Raw genomic sequence first — 17,390 nt, 5'->3', positions numbered from 1 at the left:
CACCCTAATCCAAATTAATATATGTATACATTTATATATATATTATTAGTATTAACCCGGGTTATCAAAATCATTTTCCTGCGTGCAAACCCCCTCCCGCTTGTAAACAACCTTCAGCGAGATCATGGAAGTGGAAGACATCATAGAATCAATAAAGGTATGTACCAAAATTTTTCCACCTCTTTTATTCTACCTTAATTGCCTTCTGTACTCACCAATAATGCCCTAAAAATATATATACCCCTTTGAGTATTGATAGCCAATGTATTTAAATAGGGTCACTCCTTAACAAAAACAGGCTATAATAGCCGTAATTATAATTGAACAAAGAATAAAAAAAAAAAAATACTAAACCATACTATACTGACATCAGAGGTCACAGTATCTCTCAGATACAATTTACTGTCAAATATCACAAACCTTTACATAACATGTGTTAAACCAAACTGAAAGCAAAAAAACAGTGTGGAATATCACTCGTGCACAGCTACTCATGATCTCCAAGCTATACAATGAATTGTGTAAGAATATTTATATTAAACATTTTCCACATTAATCAAAACTCTTGCCGCATATATCAAGGGATTACCGCAATTAACTTCAGCGCATTAAGCAAGGAATACCTGTATATGTCTGTATTGCGATTTTTTTTTTTTGATGAGAGCTGTGAAATATTTTAATTTTTCCAAGGGAGCCTTTACATCCATAAGTTTGGGAAGCACTGGTGTAAATGATGAAGCTAATTGCAGTTGGTGGATTGGTGGAGACGGAGAGTTGTAGAGTAGGTGCCCTCCCTCGATGAGTCTTTGGACTCCCTGGAGATGTTACGTAATATCTACAATTTTCAGTTTGAAGGATTTGTTGATTATTTCTTGTATAAAAAAACTTAGGTTTCTTAAAGTAACATAGTAAGGTACTACCTTATGATAATCTGCTCAGACAATGATTTTCAATGATCAATGCTCATTTATACAATGCTGCATTTTCCCATGCAATGGTTTTAGCAACTTAACATTGGTGTGAATCAAACGATGAGCAGTTTTCGTGGACTTTTGTTTATGACATCATTTTTCACTGCAAGTCTGTGTTACACTGTGAATTATAAATTGATCTTTCATTCTTAATCTTTCCCCTCTTTTACCTTTACAGTGTCAAGGATTTCTATTTCTTATAACCACAACCATTATATGAGGATAAGGTGGTTGACCCTATGCATCCCAGTGTATCCTATGTCTATAGAAGAATTATGTTCTCAAGGCCAGTTTGTCTGCTTGCAGAAGGAAAATCCCCAGATAAACTGGGGAGAAAAACCCTGCAGTCCACACCCAAGAATGGCTAACCTGGCTATGTCTGAGAAAGATCAACGGGTATTGAACCCAGGACACTCCTTTCCCAGACATGTGGTTGTGAAGTGCATAGCCACTCGGCTAACCGCACAGACTATAAACTGATTATAACTAGAATTTTTTTCTATTCAACACCATCAAATTCCTGACATGTACTTTCATGTGCTGCAGAATATGATAATGCGACATGACAAAGTTACAATACTAACTTCGTATCAACAATTTTCCTACAAATTAATCTGTTATTTTTTTTTTAAGACTCCAATATCAGATCTTTTATTTATTTTTTTTAGGTACTTCTTACTGTATCAATTTACCTCGATCTACCTGTAGGTTTTTTCCCTACCATCCTGGCAAAAAAAAAAAAAAAAAAAAAAACATTTCCTTTCCTATTTTGTTTAAGTGACAATACCACTTGAAATTAGCTCATTCCTGAATGCTAACAATGTCAAGTTCTTTCCTAATGTTCCCATTTTTAATATGATAGTGCCATTTATGCCATTTGTTCACTCCCCTAATCTTTCTCAGAACTCTGATATCTATAGCCTCTTTGATGTCAAACATTTTATTTCTAACCTATCTCTCAGATACATATGTTAAAATTGGTTTGAATACAGTCTTGTATACAGCTACTTTAGTGTTTATTGCTGATTTAAATCAGCAATAAAAAGTCAATGATGATCTAAATTGAATAACTGCTGAAATAAATTTAGTTTATTATTATTATTATTCCTGACACCTCCAAGGAGTCCGAAGTCTCATCGCGGGAGGACACCTACAACTGTGTAGGTTTTGTTTTTTAGTTTGAAAATTTTAAAACTAAATTTATTATAGCAGTTATTCAATTTAGTCAGGGAATCCTATAAACTTGTATTGGATTTATTTAGGAATATATCACCATCTGCACAAAATAAATACATGAGATTATCGTCTCCAATTTTGATATCAGGTTTAATGTCACTGTTCTTTATAATATCATCCACACAGATGATGAATGAGTGAAGATAATGTTTGCCTTTGTCTCACACCTGATTTAAGATCAAACCATCTTCCTGTACTTCCTTCAGTTCTAACTGCTGACTATGGCTCAAACATAGACTACATATTGCTCGATATAATTTACCATTTACACTATATAACTAGTTATATGGTGTAAATGGTAAATTTTCCTCTTGGTACCTTTCCATATGCCTTTTCCTATTTAAAAACTTAAATACAGATTTTTGTTATATTCCCATTATTTCTCAACTACTTATATTAAATTGAAAATCTGATCTTGAATCCAGCTTGTTCTTCTCAAAGCTTCCTTTTTTTTACAATTTTTCTTAACCTTTTCTCAAGTATACTTGCATAAATCTTACTAGAAACTCTGAAAAGGGAAATTCCTCTATAATTCTCACATTCAGTTTTATTTCCCTTTTTATAGGTACTATAAGAGTTCTACTCCAATCATCTGGAATTTAACTCTCTGAATAAGTCTTCTGAATTATGCAGTGCAGCCACTGTAAAAGTTTTATACCTCCACATTTGAACATTTTCTGGCTGATTTTCATCTACTCCAGCTGCTTTTCCACATGTCATTTTTTGATGGCTGTTTCTACCTCATTTACTGACAGGTACTCCTGCTTGCATTCCTCTTGAATGTTTTCTACCACCATGCTGTCACTGCTTGTTTTGTTTAGCAAGCTTTCAAAGTAATTACTATATTCATCTGGAATATCTTTATCATCAGTTTTCATGCTACCTTTATCATCACTGATTCTTTTATGGTACTCATTCCTCTGTTTCTAAGTTCTTTCAATAGCCTTCGGAATATTTTACCACCATTCTAGTATTTATTTTCTATGTTCTTACCACAAACTCTTCCCATCACTTGTTTAGCTAGTTTTATACAGTGCTTTGCTTTCATACATTTTTTTCTGTCTCTTCAATCACAAGCTACTTGTGAGGAACTTTCTGATGTTTTATTCTTTTCTTTAATTGCTTTTTTAACTTTATGAGTCCACCATGCAGGTAACTCACCACATACCTCTCTGGCTGAATAATTCAATATTTTCTTCAGGGTCTCCACTGAATCTCCAAGGTCTGGTTCTTGTTTTCAAATTATTTCTTTTTTTTTTTTTTTTTTTTTTTTTTTAATAATATTTGTATATTTGAGTCTACAGTTCACACCTGAAAGTTGCTCAACTTTGGTTGTTTTTAAAACTTCCATACTTTTCTTTTCAGTATAATATCTTTTATACTGCTCAAAACTAAATGGTGATCACTTCCAATTTCAAATCCTCTGCATACTCTTGTGTTCTGAACTAGTGTAAAGATATTGCTATCAACAATAACACAGTCAAACAAGACTTTTATTTCTTGCATATTCTCTTCATGTGAATTTGTGCACATCTTGGATGAAGTTTCATGTTTCTAGTATCTTCATAAACCTGATAATTTAACTAAGACAGTACCATATGGATAAATTATTTTAAAGACTTAAGAAGAAAACTGAATGACTATAAAATGATAAGACAGAAATGAATTAAAAACAATAACTGTATAAAGGTTAAAAATACATGGGAAGATAATTAAAAATACCAGAAAAGGATAAATAATGTGGAGAAATAATTAAAAATCCCAGAAATGATGGATAAATAAAAATGATACCTCATAATTATGGTGTATGAGCTGTTTCAATGTGGCATCGTTTTCAGAATTATGAAGAATGCACTCCTCAGGGAAGGAAACGAGATAGATATGAAAAGTTAAAAAGGTGGCAGAGTTCAGTTAAATGGCTCATTTTTATTGGCTGAAAGTTGGGCTAATTTTAATATTGTGGAGCTTCCATTTCTCCGAAATCAAATAGGAGCAATGGATGTTTATGAAACTGCTATCATAAACTTCAGAAACTATAGCTATAACAAGTTTTTGAACTTGATTTTAGAATTTTAAAAGTCTAGGATGTGGCTTTCTCAATTTGGAGGATGTGGTTTTGTTTGGATATGTGAATTGCAATTTCTGTTCTGCCAATAATACATTTTTTATTATTCTGGTTTTGTTCTTTTTATTACTATTGCTCAGGTGCTCACAAAAAAGGATATTATAGTCAGAAATATAGGCAGGACCACAGATACCTCTATGGTCATGAAGAAGTACTATCCGCTAGTCCAACCAGGCTAAGTGGATTGGATTCACTGAGTTGAATGGCATATTATTATTATTATGAAAGGCACATCCATAGAGTTTGAAGATTCATCATGAAAGGACCACACAAACTATTATGGACACAACATCATAAATTTATTCACTGACAAAGCACTTCTTGGAACCCATTCTGCTCATTCACCACTCTCCAAGAAATATTTAGTCTTCTCACCCATGCTTACCAGACTTTTACACAACTTCCAATGGTTAGTTTTTCTCTTTCAGGGGTTACCCTCCATGGATTGAAAGATTTCTTTAGCATCTATTCTATAAAATCCTTTTATTAAAATGTTTCTATCACTGCCCCCCCCTTTCCATCTATCAGCTAGACTTTGTAATCACAAGCCTTCAGTTTATCTTCATAGAGAGCACTCCACAAACTAGTAATATTTTGGACATTCATCTCTGAATCCTTTCCACCACTTCTGCATCCTCAACAAAAAAAGCCAGGTGATTAAATCTGAGCATAATTTCTTGTCAAGTATAATAAACTAACCAGCCCAACAAAAACTTGCTTTAAATTAAACTTGGGTTAATGATTTTCCAATTTTAATCTGCAAAAGAAAATAAAAGTCATAAACCATTTTCATATCATGGAATCATTCTCTTAGAACTTATGGATCTGAAAGTTGAGAGAGAAATAAAAGAGCTGAGGTGTGAACTAGTGGCATCAATGAGAGAGTCGTATTAAAAATAAAGATATTATCATGGAACTTGACATTGGCAGCATTCAAAATGAGTAAAGAGAGCTAATCTAATGGGAGAGCAAAAGTTTGCAAAAGTAAGTGTCTGAAGTTAGGAGAGCAGGAAAAAGATGCATTAGAGGGAGACCAAGGTCAAGGGGATTGATGCAATCCATAATCCCTTAAAGTCAGAAATGTAACATCTAATAATATTAGAGACCCAACAAAAAACAGATTAATTCATAAGAAATTTGTTAAGAGGAGACTAGTAATAATGTAAGCTTAATTGTATGGTACTATAGTAGCATCCTGTACACATCTAGGGGATGTGAGTGTGTATCAGGAAATGATGATGATGAACTATTCTTTTCTGAATTGGTCAATACAATTCTAAATTCATGCACATTTTGTCCTACAGCTTGTTAATCCAAATGCATAATGTTATAGTACAGATAAATTAAATGATTAATCATTTGCTTTCCCCAGTTCCTCGACATGAATCTAATTTTGTGATTTACAATTTATATGTAGTTACTAGTTACTCTGTCTTATCTAAGCATAGCTAATTATTATAATAAACATTTTTATCTGAATGTAACAGGCATGCAATCTTACAAAAATAAATAAATAAATAACATACAGAATATAACAAACTTTACCTTGACAACTGCTAGAGAGAGAAACTCTGACTCAAACAACTCTGACTGTAATTCTAGCCTCCTCTGTCGGACATTAAAAGCTGTAAGGGTTCCTTCTCCGCTAAAAATATAGTATCATTTTATTTATGAACTGCTGTGTGCATATGTATACATACATACACAACCAACTATACACACACAGGAAAAAACTCTCTCAATTGCAAAGAACAAAAAAATTAGAATACATATATGCTGAGATTCTTTTACAATTATCATCATCAAATTCCTGCCACGTACCCACCAACGGGGGTGTACAGGTATTCGATCATTGAATGCAACGAACGCGGCATCGATGCGTCCGGTTCTCAATGTTTCGACTGCATCGCAGTCAGGGTGTTCCGTCTTGCAGAGCACCACGGTAACAATTATAAATATGCTAATCATCTGAGGAATATAAAAAAAGGATACATTTTTCAAATGAATACAAGCTGAACCCAATGGCTAAACAGTTAACATGAATACATGTACACTCAATGCATGCTACAGCAAACTCAAAGGGATCACAAGGAATAATTTATTACAGCAGATAGTTTGCTATGGCGAATTTCTTTTAGCATAACAATGTGCCTATAGGGTTTGGTGGGATTTTTGGTAGGGTGTTATAGTGAGCAAGTCGTTATCATAATGTTTATGATAGTGAATGTCAACTGTACCTGGTTAACACCAGCCTTCAACCAGATTGAGACAACAGAAATCAATGGAGCATCATCTTAGCAACATTGCAAGTAACAGAACTGATTTATACTACTGTCACCATACTCCAGATCAACCATCAACATAGAATGGAACAGTATCTGTCACACAATTAATATTTTATTCCTCTCCACAAGTGTGCAGTGTCAATATTTCTGTACCCACTATACCTAGAGGTGCTTATCATTAGCTGGCAGGATTATATCTCAGTGAGGCTGTCTGATACTATATAAAGACAGAATCCAATACACATTCTGATATGCTCTTTTGCAGACCATTATTGGGATGTATTGCCATATGATCAATCGTGAACTGTTAGACTGCATAATTCTTGTAACCATCTTTTGGATTCTCACATAAGGAAACTGTCTCTAGCTACAAATTGGCAATGACTTGCATATTTTCTGTCAAATCCTTTTCCATGACAAACATTCACTGATTTAAACAGAAGGTATATGGTGAGGTTGTTTGCAATGATAGAAAATTCCAAACTCAATGGTAGACTCAAGAAGTTAAAACATAGTCCTGCTCAATAAAGAGGAAGAGAAGAGGTGACATGATTGAGACATATAAGTTAGCAAGAGGAACATATCAGACAGATATAGAGGAATTAATGCATAGGGATAAGCAATAAAATGTTTTGAGAAAATCTGGAGAAAAGGGCAAAGCCAATAGAGAGAGAGAGAGAGAAGACACAAGAAACAAAATCCCACTGTCTATGTTACTGATGACAGTGATATCTTCACCTTTTCAGGATACGTATATATAGAGAAGATTTGAAAGAGGAGGTGATCACTATTTAGATATGAGCAGAATAAAACTGAATTTTATATTGAAAAGAAAAATGTGTATGAAAGTTTTAAAAATAGTCAAAATAAAGCAGCTTTGAGTAATGAATTGTAAACTAAAATACAGCAATCCCTCGATTAATGCGTTCTTTAAAACAGGCGCATTAATCGAAAACGCACTAATCGAATATAATAACCTATGGGAAAAAGTATAATTCGTTCCTCAAATTTCTTTTTTGACCCTTAATTTTTTTATAAATGAATTAGGGTATGTCTCAGGGCCTAGTTAAAGGAAAACCATGAAGCTGAAAGACAATAAAACATATTCAGAATATAAATTTATTATTCTGCTTCTTAACAAAGAATTCAGCTAACGTAGTTTGGCAGGCATTCTGTTTCTTTTTTTCATACAACGGTATGGCCCTATTGCCTCTTCTGCAAATTTTACTGCTTCTCTCTTTATCAAGGTCAGCCTCTAAGCATTGCTGCTTAAGAACTCCAGTTGCACGAAAAATATTTCAATTTGTTTCTGTGAAATCTCTTTGGACTTGTCAGGGATTAAATTTTCTTCAAGATCTTCCCGCTGTGCATCTAAATTTAGCAGGTCGGAATCACTCAATTTCTCAGAATGAGATTTAATTGACTTAGATTCATTTGAAAAGCCTCTAAAATCATTTGCAGAATGTAGAAGAATGTGCTTCCAAACAGCTCGCATACTGCTCACAATAATTTCATTCGACTTTGCGACTTTATAACGAGGCTGAGATTTCTCTGATTTGGCCAGAAAAGTCTTGGAAGGTGTTCACTTCCAACAAGGCCGGTTTCATCGACATTAAATATTTATTGGTCAAAATAGCCCCCCTTTGTCCACAATTTTCTTCAAAATCTCGGGATAATTTCAAGGCCACTTCCTTATCTGCACTTGTAGTTTTGCCTGTGATTAGAACATTATGTAGGCTATTTCTCTTTATGAAATGTTCAAACCACCCAGTACTAGTGTGGAATTCCTCTTTTCCATCATTGATAGCCCTTTCTTTCAAGGATGCAAAGAGACTTAATGCTTTTGATTTAATGAGGTCAGTGGATCCGTTTTTGGTTACAATCTTCGATCCACGTAGAAAGACGTCTCTCTAATTCAATGATTATAATACTTTGATTTCGAGTGCATGCATGATGAACTTGAAGCAACCTTACCTTTCTCTTTGTATTCAGCAGTTTTGCTTAAAATTGCTCTTATATTTGATTCACCCATTTTTGTGTTCTTGTCCTATCTTTGCTCTGGACTCACCTTGTTCATTTTCTTTATTATTTCAAGTTTTCCTCCCAATGAGATTACTTTTTGAATCATTTTCACACTTCCACATTTTTGCTCACTAATTCTTTTACTCGTGATGAAAGATTGGGAAAATACTTTAAAATAAAAATAAAGTAAGGAAAACAATTGCAAAGGAGGCGTGAGATATGATCATCAAAATGCTATAATTAGCAGACAATTTAATTTTTAATTAGATTTAATTTAAGCATTAAATTTGGAACATAGTGTAGATAGAAATAATGTAGTATGCCATTAAAAAAATAACTTTGTAAAATGTTTTAAATCGGTAGCTAAATTATTTCATCCTGGTGAGTGATTTTTTAAAATAGTTAGCCATAAAAAATGTATACATAGAAAATTTTTAAAATCAGTAACATTTATTTTTAAGATGTATATAGGCACACTAATCAAATTTTAGAGGTGCACTAATCGAATTTGGGTATAGAAAAAAAAATTACGCACTAATCTGGGATGCATTATTCGAGGGATCGCTGTATATAAATATTATTGAAAAAAATAAGTGTTTGGAGAGAAAAATACTCTTGAAGTTTGAGTGGCAAACTCCGTAGAAAACAATCATAAACATTCAATGTGGTGAGGTTGTTTGCAAGGAGAGAAAATTTAAAATATTCACAGTGGAGTCAAGAAGTTAAAGAGAGCAGTCCTGGAAAAGAAGAAAGCATTTAAAATTTCTTGCAAGTCAACAGAATGATCCCTTAAGAGATTAATGTTAACTTCAACTGTGTGTGTAATAACTGGCCACTTCGTTCCTAGTCAAGAAAATGCTCAATTTCTAAAAACTTCTTGTTGTGACATGTCCTGATGCTATTCTTGAATGGTGAAGGCTCTTGAAATGCAAACAGGAATTTTGTCACACTTAGGTGACTTAATGTATTTTTAGAAGAAAAAAACATATTACTTACTATATGGCTTCCCCTTTAGCCTGTCAAATGAGATCTCTGAATTCCCGATGAGAGAGAGAGAGAGAGAGAGAGAGAGAGAGAGTGTGTGTGTGTGTGTGTGTTGATCCCATAAACGAGCAGTCGAAAGCCTATTGGCACAATAAATGCTATGTCTAGGGTGCAGGCGAGAAGTCAGAAGTTTATTGACATTATTTTTTGAAGAATTGCAGGTTGTAGCTGTTTGAAAATACTTCTTGCAGTAGGCTGTTCCAGAGGATAGAGGCAGATGGAATAAAAGAGGAAGAAGAAAAGCAGGTTTGGCGTGTTTGCAGCTGCACAGTAAAGGGGTGCTGGCAGCTGCTGCTCTTGTGGAACAATGCCCATTGAAGGAACTGCAAAACAGACACACAGCTGAAACACTGTGTCTGTGAGATAGAGTTGAAGGGAATTTTTTTTAGTTTGTCAAGTTGCCAATACAGGAATATGGCACTGTTGTAGCCCAAGAAGCTGAAAATTTGCATAAAACGAAGTTCAACACCTGTTTTGCTGGCATTATATGAGCAATAAATTAAAGGGAAACTTTACAAACGCATTCCTATTGAGAGTCATGTTCAACATGCACCCCTATTTACCTTATTGTGTGTTACGTGTAAAGTTATTTTACCTTAACAAGTGTAATGCATCAGTCACTCTTTGTGAGTTTAGAACTCATTAGAACTTGCATAAAGGTCCTTCTGTCTTAGATCGATGATTTGGAAGTTTGAAGAAACTGGATCTTTGGAAGTTCAACCTCACAAAGGATGGAAACCAGTGCCATCATGGGTAATTGAAGAAGTTTCCACCACAACTGTCAACAGATCACAAGCAAATGTTGCTGGTAGTAGCAGTCTTGCGCAAAATTATTACATTTTATCCATACAAGATCGGCCATGTACAGCATCCAGATCGGTGGCCAAGATTAAACTGAGACAACAGATTAGAAAGACCTTCCACAGCCATCACACCGGAAACATGGATGCAGTGCATGCCATGATCCTTGATGACAGACGAATATCAGTCAAAGACATTGCAAAGACTCTGGAGATATCCAGGGAACGATTTGGGATCATTATCCATCAACAGCAAAGTGGGTCCCCAAATGTTTGAATGCTGGACAAAAGAGAGAACATGTGTTGTCATCTCAAGGGATTTGGAGTCATTTTGAGAAATCAGGTACAAATTTTTTGGCTTGTATTGTAACTGTTGAGGACTTCATCACTATGACCAGAGACCACCAAACAACAGTCAATGGAGTGCAGACACAAAGGTTCTCCATGGCCAAAGAAGTTCCAAACCCAAAAGTCAGCAGGGAAGGTTCTTGCCATTGTCTTTTGGGATATGGATGGTGCAATCCTTACCAAGTACCTCAAAAAAGGTGAAACTGCAGCAGTTTCTTCAACAGCTCTGAAGGAATTGAAGGAGGTACTGAATGAAAAACGTCATGGGAAAATGAGCAGAGGTGTGTTGCTTTTGCAGGACAATGCACCTGCTCACACTATTCATGAAACCCAACAGACAATACACAACTTGGGCTTGCACTGTCTGCCTCACCAACCCTATTTGCCAGACCTGGCCCCATCTAACTATTTCCTATTCCCAAATTTAAAGAAACACTTGAAAGGGACAAAATTTACCACAGATGATGAGGTCATATCTGCAGCGAGGACTGGTTTTGCAATAAGGGAAAGACTTTTTTTTCTCAGAGGACTGCAAATGAGGCAGCAGTGTTGTAACATGTGTATAGCACTTTGTGGGGAATATGTAGAATAATGCGAAAATTACATGATTCTATCTCAATTTCTTCGTGGTGATCATTACAACTTTTCGGCACAACCTCATAGAAAGGAGTTTTTTAAAAACTGGAGTTCTTTAACTAATTCATATTCATCAGTAATGAGGTGGTGAGCTCTTGCTCCTAGTGTTGAAATAATACTCAAGTTTAGAGGTCTGTAATGGTGGGAAGAAGCACGTAGCTGTCAGTATGTGTTGATTTTCGGAAGATGGAGACTTTTCATTTACAAGATTCTTTAGTTAGTTGCAGATCCAAAAATGGAAGTGAACCATTAGATTCCAATTCATAGGTAAATTTTATCTTTGGATGTTAGCTACTGAGGTACTCATGAAATTCAAAAGTGAAGATTGTCCATGGTTCCGTGTTAAGAATATATCATCAGCATACCTTTTCCATAATTTAGGCTTGGAATAGTATTCTTTTAGGACCTTACTTTCAAGTGTTTCCATAAATAAATTTGCTAAAACAGGACAAAACAGACTGCCCATGGATAAACTTCAGTTCAGTTTGTATATGGAACCATTACACTTGAAGTATCCAGTGGAGCTATAGTGTTTAAAGAATGCCATGATTTTCTTGGAAAACTGGTCTTGTAGTCATACGAAGACTTCTGGCAGAGCATTAGTAAATAGCTTGAGCTCTCATAAGTGGTCACAGAGAATGCATTCAATTTACAGACATAGGAGACTATGCAGATAGATTTAGCTCTATTATAGTATTAATTAGGTTTCTACGATATTCCTTGGCTATAACAAGTTATTGAGCCTAACATGCAATAGACAATTAAATATAAATCTCTCTCTCAGATTATTATAAAGCAACACTCCAACTGTTTTGCAAAATAGAGCATGCACCCATGCACAAAGAACTGTTTTAAATTACTAAAATCCTATTTAACACTATATTTAAGGCCTACCTGGTTGGCCAAGTGGTTAGCATATACGCACTCCAGCCAAAAGGCTGCAGATTCAAATCCCACCGTGGGCATGGATGTTTGTGATTGTCTGTGAAAATACTCGTGGTGGTAGTTGTCGGTAGATGGCGTTGGTGTGGATGATGAAGGTAGTTGGAGTTGGTGGAGACGGAGAGTTGTAGAGCAGATGCTCTCCCTCAATGAGTCTTTGGACTCCCTGGAGGTGTTACGTAATAATAATAATAATAATAATTTGTTACAGTAGTGTTTGTTAGTTACATACTATCATCTATAAACAGCTTCTTTTGCAATTCTATACAACCAAAAAATTCTCTGTAATAAGGGTGAGATAGATATGCTTATATAAATTTATATCAGTGTATTCTGTTGCTGTTTCCTTGCAGCTTTAGTCAACAAAAAATTGTTTTCTAATCGTTAGTTTTTTAAAAATATCAAAGGACTGTTTATTTATACAGATGGTAATTCATTTAAAGATAATTCTTTCACTTTAGACAAAACAATATACTTTTTTAATTTGAATATATGTTATAATATTTATTCAAATTTGAGTATTGTATATTTACATACCTTGTAACTACTAATATCTTCCTGTCATCATCAATTACCATGTCACTAATAAATTCTTCACACTGTTTAAAGTCCATAACTGCAGTTTGCCTGCGAAAATCCCATACCTAGAAAATGATAAATAATTGATATATATAAATAATTGATATATATATATATATATATATATATAAAACAAAGGATTTCATAAAAGGATCAGTATTTTAAATTCAAATAATTATTGAAAAATTTAAGTTACAGATATAACAAAATGTCGTACATGCAAGTTTGGAAAGTAAAAGTTTATATCTGGGGTAAACAAGTTCATCATGCAATCCAAACATAGTTTGGCATACATGCAACCTTTATCTCAGTTCTAGGAACATGCACCTCACAATTTTCAGAGTAACAAGTCACACCAGGTGACATTTTGGATTTTGTTACTTATAATGGCGCTCTGTTATTATGTTTTAAAAGTGATTTCACTTAACCTTCTGCCTCAAAAGAAAACAATAGTTCTTGAGGGACTGAAGGTTGCTAAACCAACCATAAATACTCTTAAGTACTAAAAAAAAAAAAAAAAAAATTTTTCCCATATTTCAATATTGGCCATAACAGGTATTAACACCCAACATGTAGCCACTACTACAGCACAAAGAAAGATGCATCAGCAAAACAGAGCCTCGACAAAACATTTCAAGTCTCTCTACTGCAGACACTCTTGAAGCTTTAAAATGCCAAAGATGCAAACTAGACATATGGAAAAGAAAAATAATTTATTTGCAAATTTTGTTGCCAGAGGACTCATGCTAATTGTAATTCACCCAAAATGGATGAATCAGCACTGAAACTAGTAAGCAACCTCAGCCAGCCATTTTTCTGTCCCCCTGTCCCGCGACCTCACTGCTTTATCAGTAAAAGACAAGACTGAGTCAGAAAGTAAAAAGCACTATGCCATCATCCTAAATTTCTATTTAGAAACTAATGCAAAGTAAATGATGATATCTGCAGGCTCACCGTCAAGTGTCACTACTTCCGGCCCACAATTACATTGGAGAAACAGAATGAACTTCTTGTGCTTAATAAAAGTGACTTGAGATATCCCAACAAGCAGATCTGCATTCATATCAACCATGAACAACAAATCAGCCTTGCATCATATGTACAAGGCAGCCTAGATCTGACCTATGCATAATGCAAAAAAAAAAGCTAACAATTATGAAGAAAAGAACTAGAAGAAAAACATCAAAGCAGAGACGAAGCAAGAACAATCCATTATAAAGAAGAGATACTAGTGAAGAAAATCAGACTCTGCAAATAACCAGCATAGAAGTCTGATCCCAAATACTGCATAGGAAACATGTGGGATCCATGTGATCAAAAGCAAACCTCCTATGGCTATAAATCACCCTACCTCATTCTAACAAATTCATACGCTGTCTCTACCACTCTCGTGATGCCAACAACTACTCCTATGAACTCACTTTTCTTTCAATGTTGATTTTGTTCAATCCAACTCTCCACAGAGCAAAGTCATCCTCCCTGGAGCCTTCAATGTCCACAACACCAGCTGGATGTTTCCAATTGCACAGATCAAGCAGGTAGAGCCTGAGACTTATGCAATCACAAATGATCTAATGCAAATTATCCACATGCCTACAGAATACCACACAATCCCAACCACTCCTCAAACACCTTGGATCTTTTGCTCACCAATTATCTATCTAAGTATGCAGTGAATGTCTGCCCACTAGCCAGCTCAGACCATAACCCATAACATAGTGCTGATCCCCCCCGATTTCATCCCTGATCTATACAAGCAACTAACCGCATATTTTGTCCTATCAGCCTCTATCTCACACCAGGTCACCCGCTCCTAGTCAATGCCTCCATCATCGGTCTTCATGATCTCCTACTCTTTTTGAATGAAATTTTATCATCATCATTATCAGTAGTATCTCTCATCCTATTTTCTGTATCACGTCTGAAGATAATTAACCTATAATTATATCATCTGCTGTCAACCCAATCTCCTAACGCTAACCCAACGCCTATATTAAAAAGTGTTTTTATGGTTGAGATACAATTTTTCAGCCCTCCATACTGCACTCCTAGTCACTGCATTAGTTGCTTAGTGGATTACAAAGACCTTGACAAAAAGTGCCAAAAACTCTTCCCTCTTATTCCCGATACTTCTAGCATTAGCATACACAAACTGTAATATCCTGTTAAGCCTCCAACCATCTTTACACTTAGTATTAAATACTCCATTCAATTTTATTTCTTGAGAGACATTTGTGGTCATTCTCACAACCAATCGCTTCATGGGCACCTGCACACATACTTGCCTACATCCAAACTTTGTGTTTCTACACTCACAGTGAACAAGGCTTTCTTGAGACAACTAACTCTGAATCATTTTAAGTGCATTCTATATCAGCATTATTGTCTTTCCATCTGTCAAATTTAGTCTATACAAACTGCACACCATTTCCTCTGCACAGCCTATGCAATTATTCCTTTGGAATTAGTATCCTCTTCCTGAGCTTGCCTCTATCATTGCATGACAGCAGACTTACAATTTTTATTCTCTTGATTTCTTTTACACTTCTTTTCACCTTTCAGGTCATTAATGCTAGCCAAAACAATCAATTCTTTCACTTTACTTCTTTACATCCTGATAGCTTCATTAATATTATTAATTTCTGTACAGAAAAACATTTAGTCTTGCTCTCATTAAGTACTCTTCTTACCTGACAATCACCATAAAAAATTTTCTCCTCACTCTCCTTCTCTTGTTTAGTCACACACTGCTGTTTCTTTATCCATACTCTTGTGTTTTGTTCTCTTTTCAACTCTACCAATTTCCTGATTTCTGAAATCATGCAACCTTATGCTTTATCTCTTGTGAAGGATTCCACTTAAGCGCACTATTTGTTTCATGAGGTCCTATTCATTCTCTTGACCTTTCTCTACTGCACCTTCAACAATATCACCAACAATAACAATTTCCTGACTTCTGTTCATATTTTTTTACTTTGCTACTATGTGTTTTACTCTCACTACACAACTGGTACTCACTCACTCACTCTCTAAACACTTTCTACACATCCACTCACCAGTCTTGCTTCCTCTCCACAAATCTTTTGCAATTAACACATCTTTTGCACATACACTGTAACTAACAAAATCTTACATATTAAACTCTCCCAAGAAATGCATCTGTTATGCATTTGAACCATACTAATAATATCCACTTTAATAATAAAAATATTATTAACTTCTTAAAACTAACAAAACAACTTCTTAAAATCTAAACAACTTGATCTATCACCCATTCATAAAAAAAAACAAAAAACTACTACAAATTAACCAATATTATTAATTAGAATACAAAAAAAAATTACTTATCTTTTTGCACTATGCTAAACACATGACCTGTACACATTGTCCTCAACATGCACAGCTCATATGTACAAAAACGAAAATTGCAAAATTTCAATCTTGTGTCAAATGCTAGTATATTAAAAAATGTTTAATTTTTTTTGTTATGAAATTACATCACAAATGAACTTTACCTTTAAATGACCATCATCATCACCAGTGGCAACCAAATACTCATCAATTGGCAGCAAACTATATATAGGAGCCCTGCAGAATGAGTTTAAAAGCAGTAATTCCCAAATGATATTCTTAATTTTTTTACTTTATAAATAAAATAGAAATCTTATAGTATAATGAAGCTGATGAATTTTAATAAAGAAATATAAAGTACAAATGAGATTTTTAGACAATAATTGGATGTGACAAAAAAAGCATAAAATAATTATTCATAATTTAAAATAAATCTCAATACTTGCATCTATACTTAATACACAAAAGTGATTGTACATGTAGATATTTAAACAAAAAAAAAAATGTATATTTAAATTATGCTAATGGCATGTCACTCCTATATTCTACAAACTCCAATGTTTTTTCACTACCCCAAAAGTCAGCATTCCTTTAGTTCTACCTTTTTTTTTTTTTTTGAAATCAGCAGGCAGATCCACTTATCATCACTGCAACCGAGCATTCTACAGGATGGAAGAACAAAATGCAACTGGAATATGGGAGGAAAATGCTGTCATTCCTGATTCTAACCACTATTACTGTATGTACCAATATGTGTTCCATAGTTGATTTTGCTTAGTCACAGAGTTAAAACCCTGAATTTAGTCCAGAAGAAACACCATACTTATCCATGCCAGTAACTGAGAACTCTGGAATGGGATATAAAAAAAAAAGCCTAGGGGAAAAATGTTGCTTTTTATTACAACTAAATCTATAAGCCTTTCACACATGAAAGCCCAGTGTCATGTTTACCACAAGGCTGTGCAGATATTATCACCAGTATTATATCTTCAGAGAAAAATGAATTATATAGTTACCTGAAAACATGCTAACACAATGACAACTATAAAAT

At 34.5% G+C, this 17,390-nt stretch overlaps 1 protein-coding gene across 2 annotated transcripts in view; it reads right to left on the bottom strand.

The window, feature by feature from the left end:
- Positions 1-17,390, bottom strand: part of LOC150104143 (WD repeat-containing protein 55) — a 164,406-nt gene that overhangs the window by 22,565 nt on the left and 124,451 nt on the right. For both annotated transcript variants that reach the window (XM_090396779.1, XM_090396778.1), the window contains exons 4-6: positions 16,504-16,576; positions 12,947-13,053; positions 5,878-5,977 (exon numbers count right to left, since the gene is read on the bottom strand). In XM_090396779.1, the coding sequence (XP_090252905.1) occupies positions 5,878-5,977; positions 12,947-13,053; positions 16,504-16,576 (280 nt within the window). The remainder of the gene's footprint in view (positions 1-5,877; positions 5,978-12,946; positions 13,054-16,503; positions 16,577-17,390) is intronic.

This window comes from Typopeltis vanoorti, chromosome 8 (genome assembly GCF_054136105.1).
Source record: "Typopeltis vanoorti isolate ZY-2024b chromosome 8, IOZ_Tvanoo_1.0, whole genome shotgun sequence".
Taxonomy (NCBI): Eukaryota; Metazoa; Arthropoda; class Arachnida; order Uropygi; family Thelyphonidae; genus Typopeltis; species Typopeltis vanoorti.
Note: the sequence above shows the minus strand (reverse complement) of the source record. Positions and strands in the feature narration are given on the sequence as shown.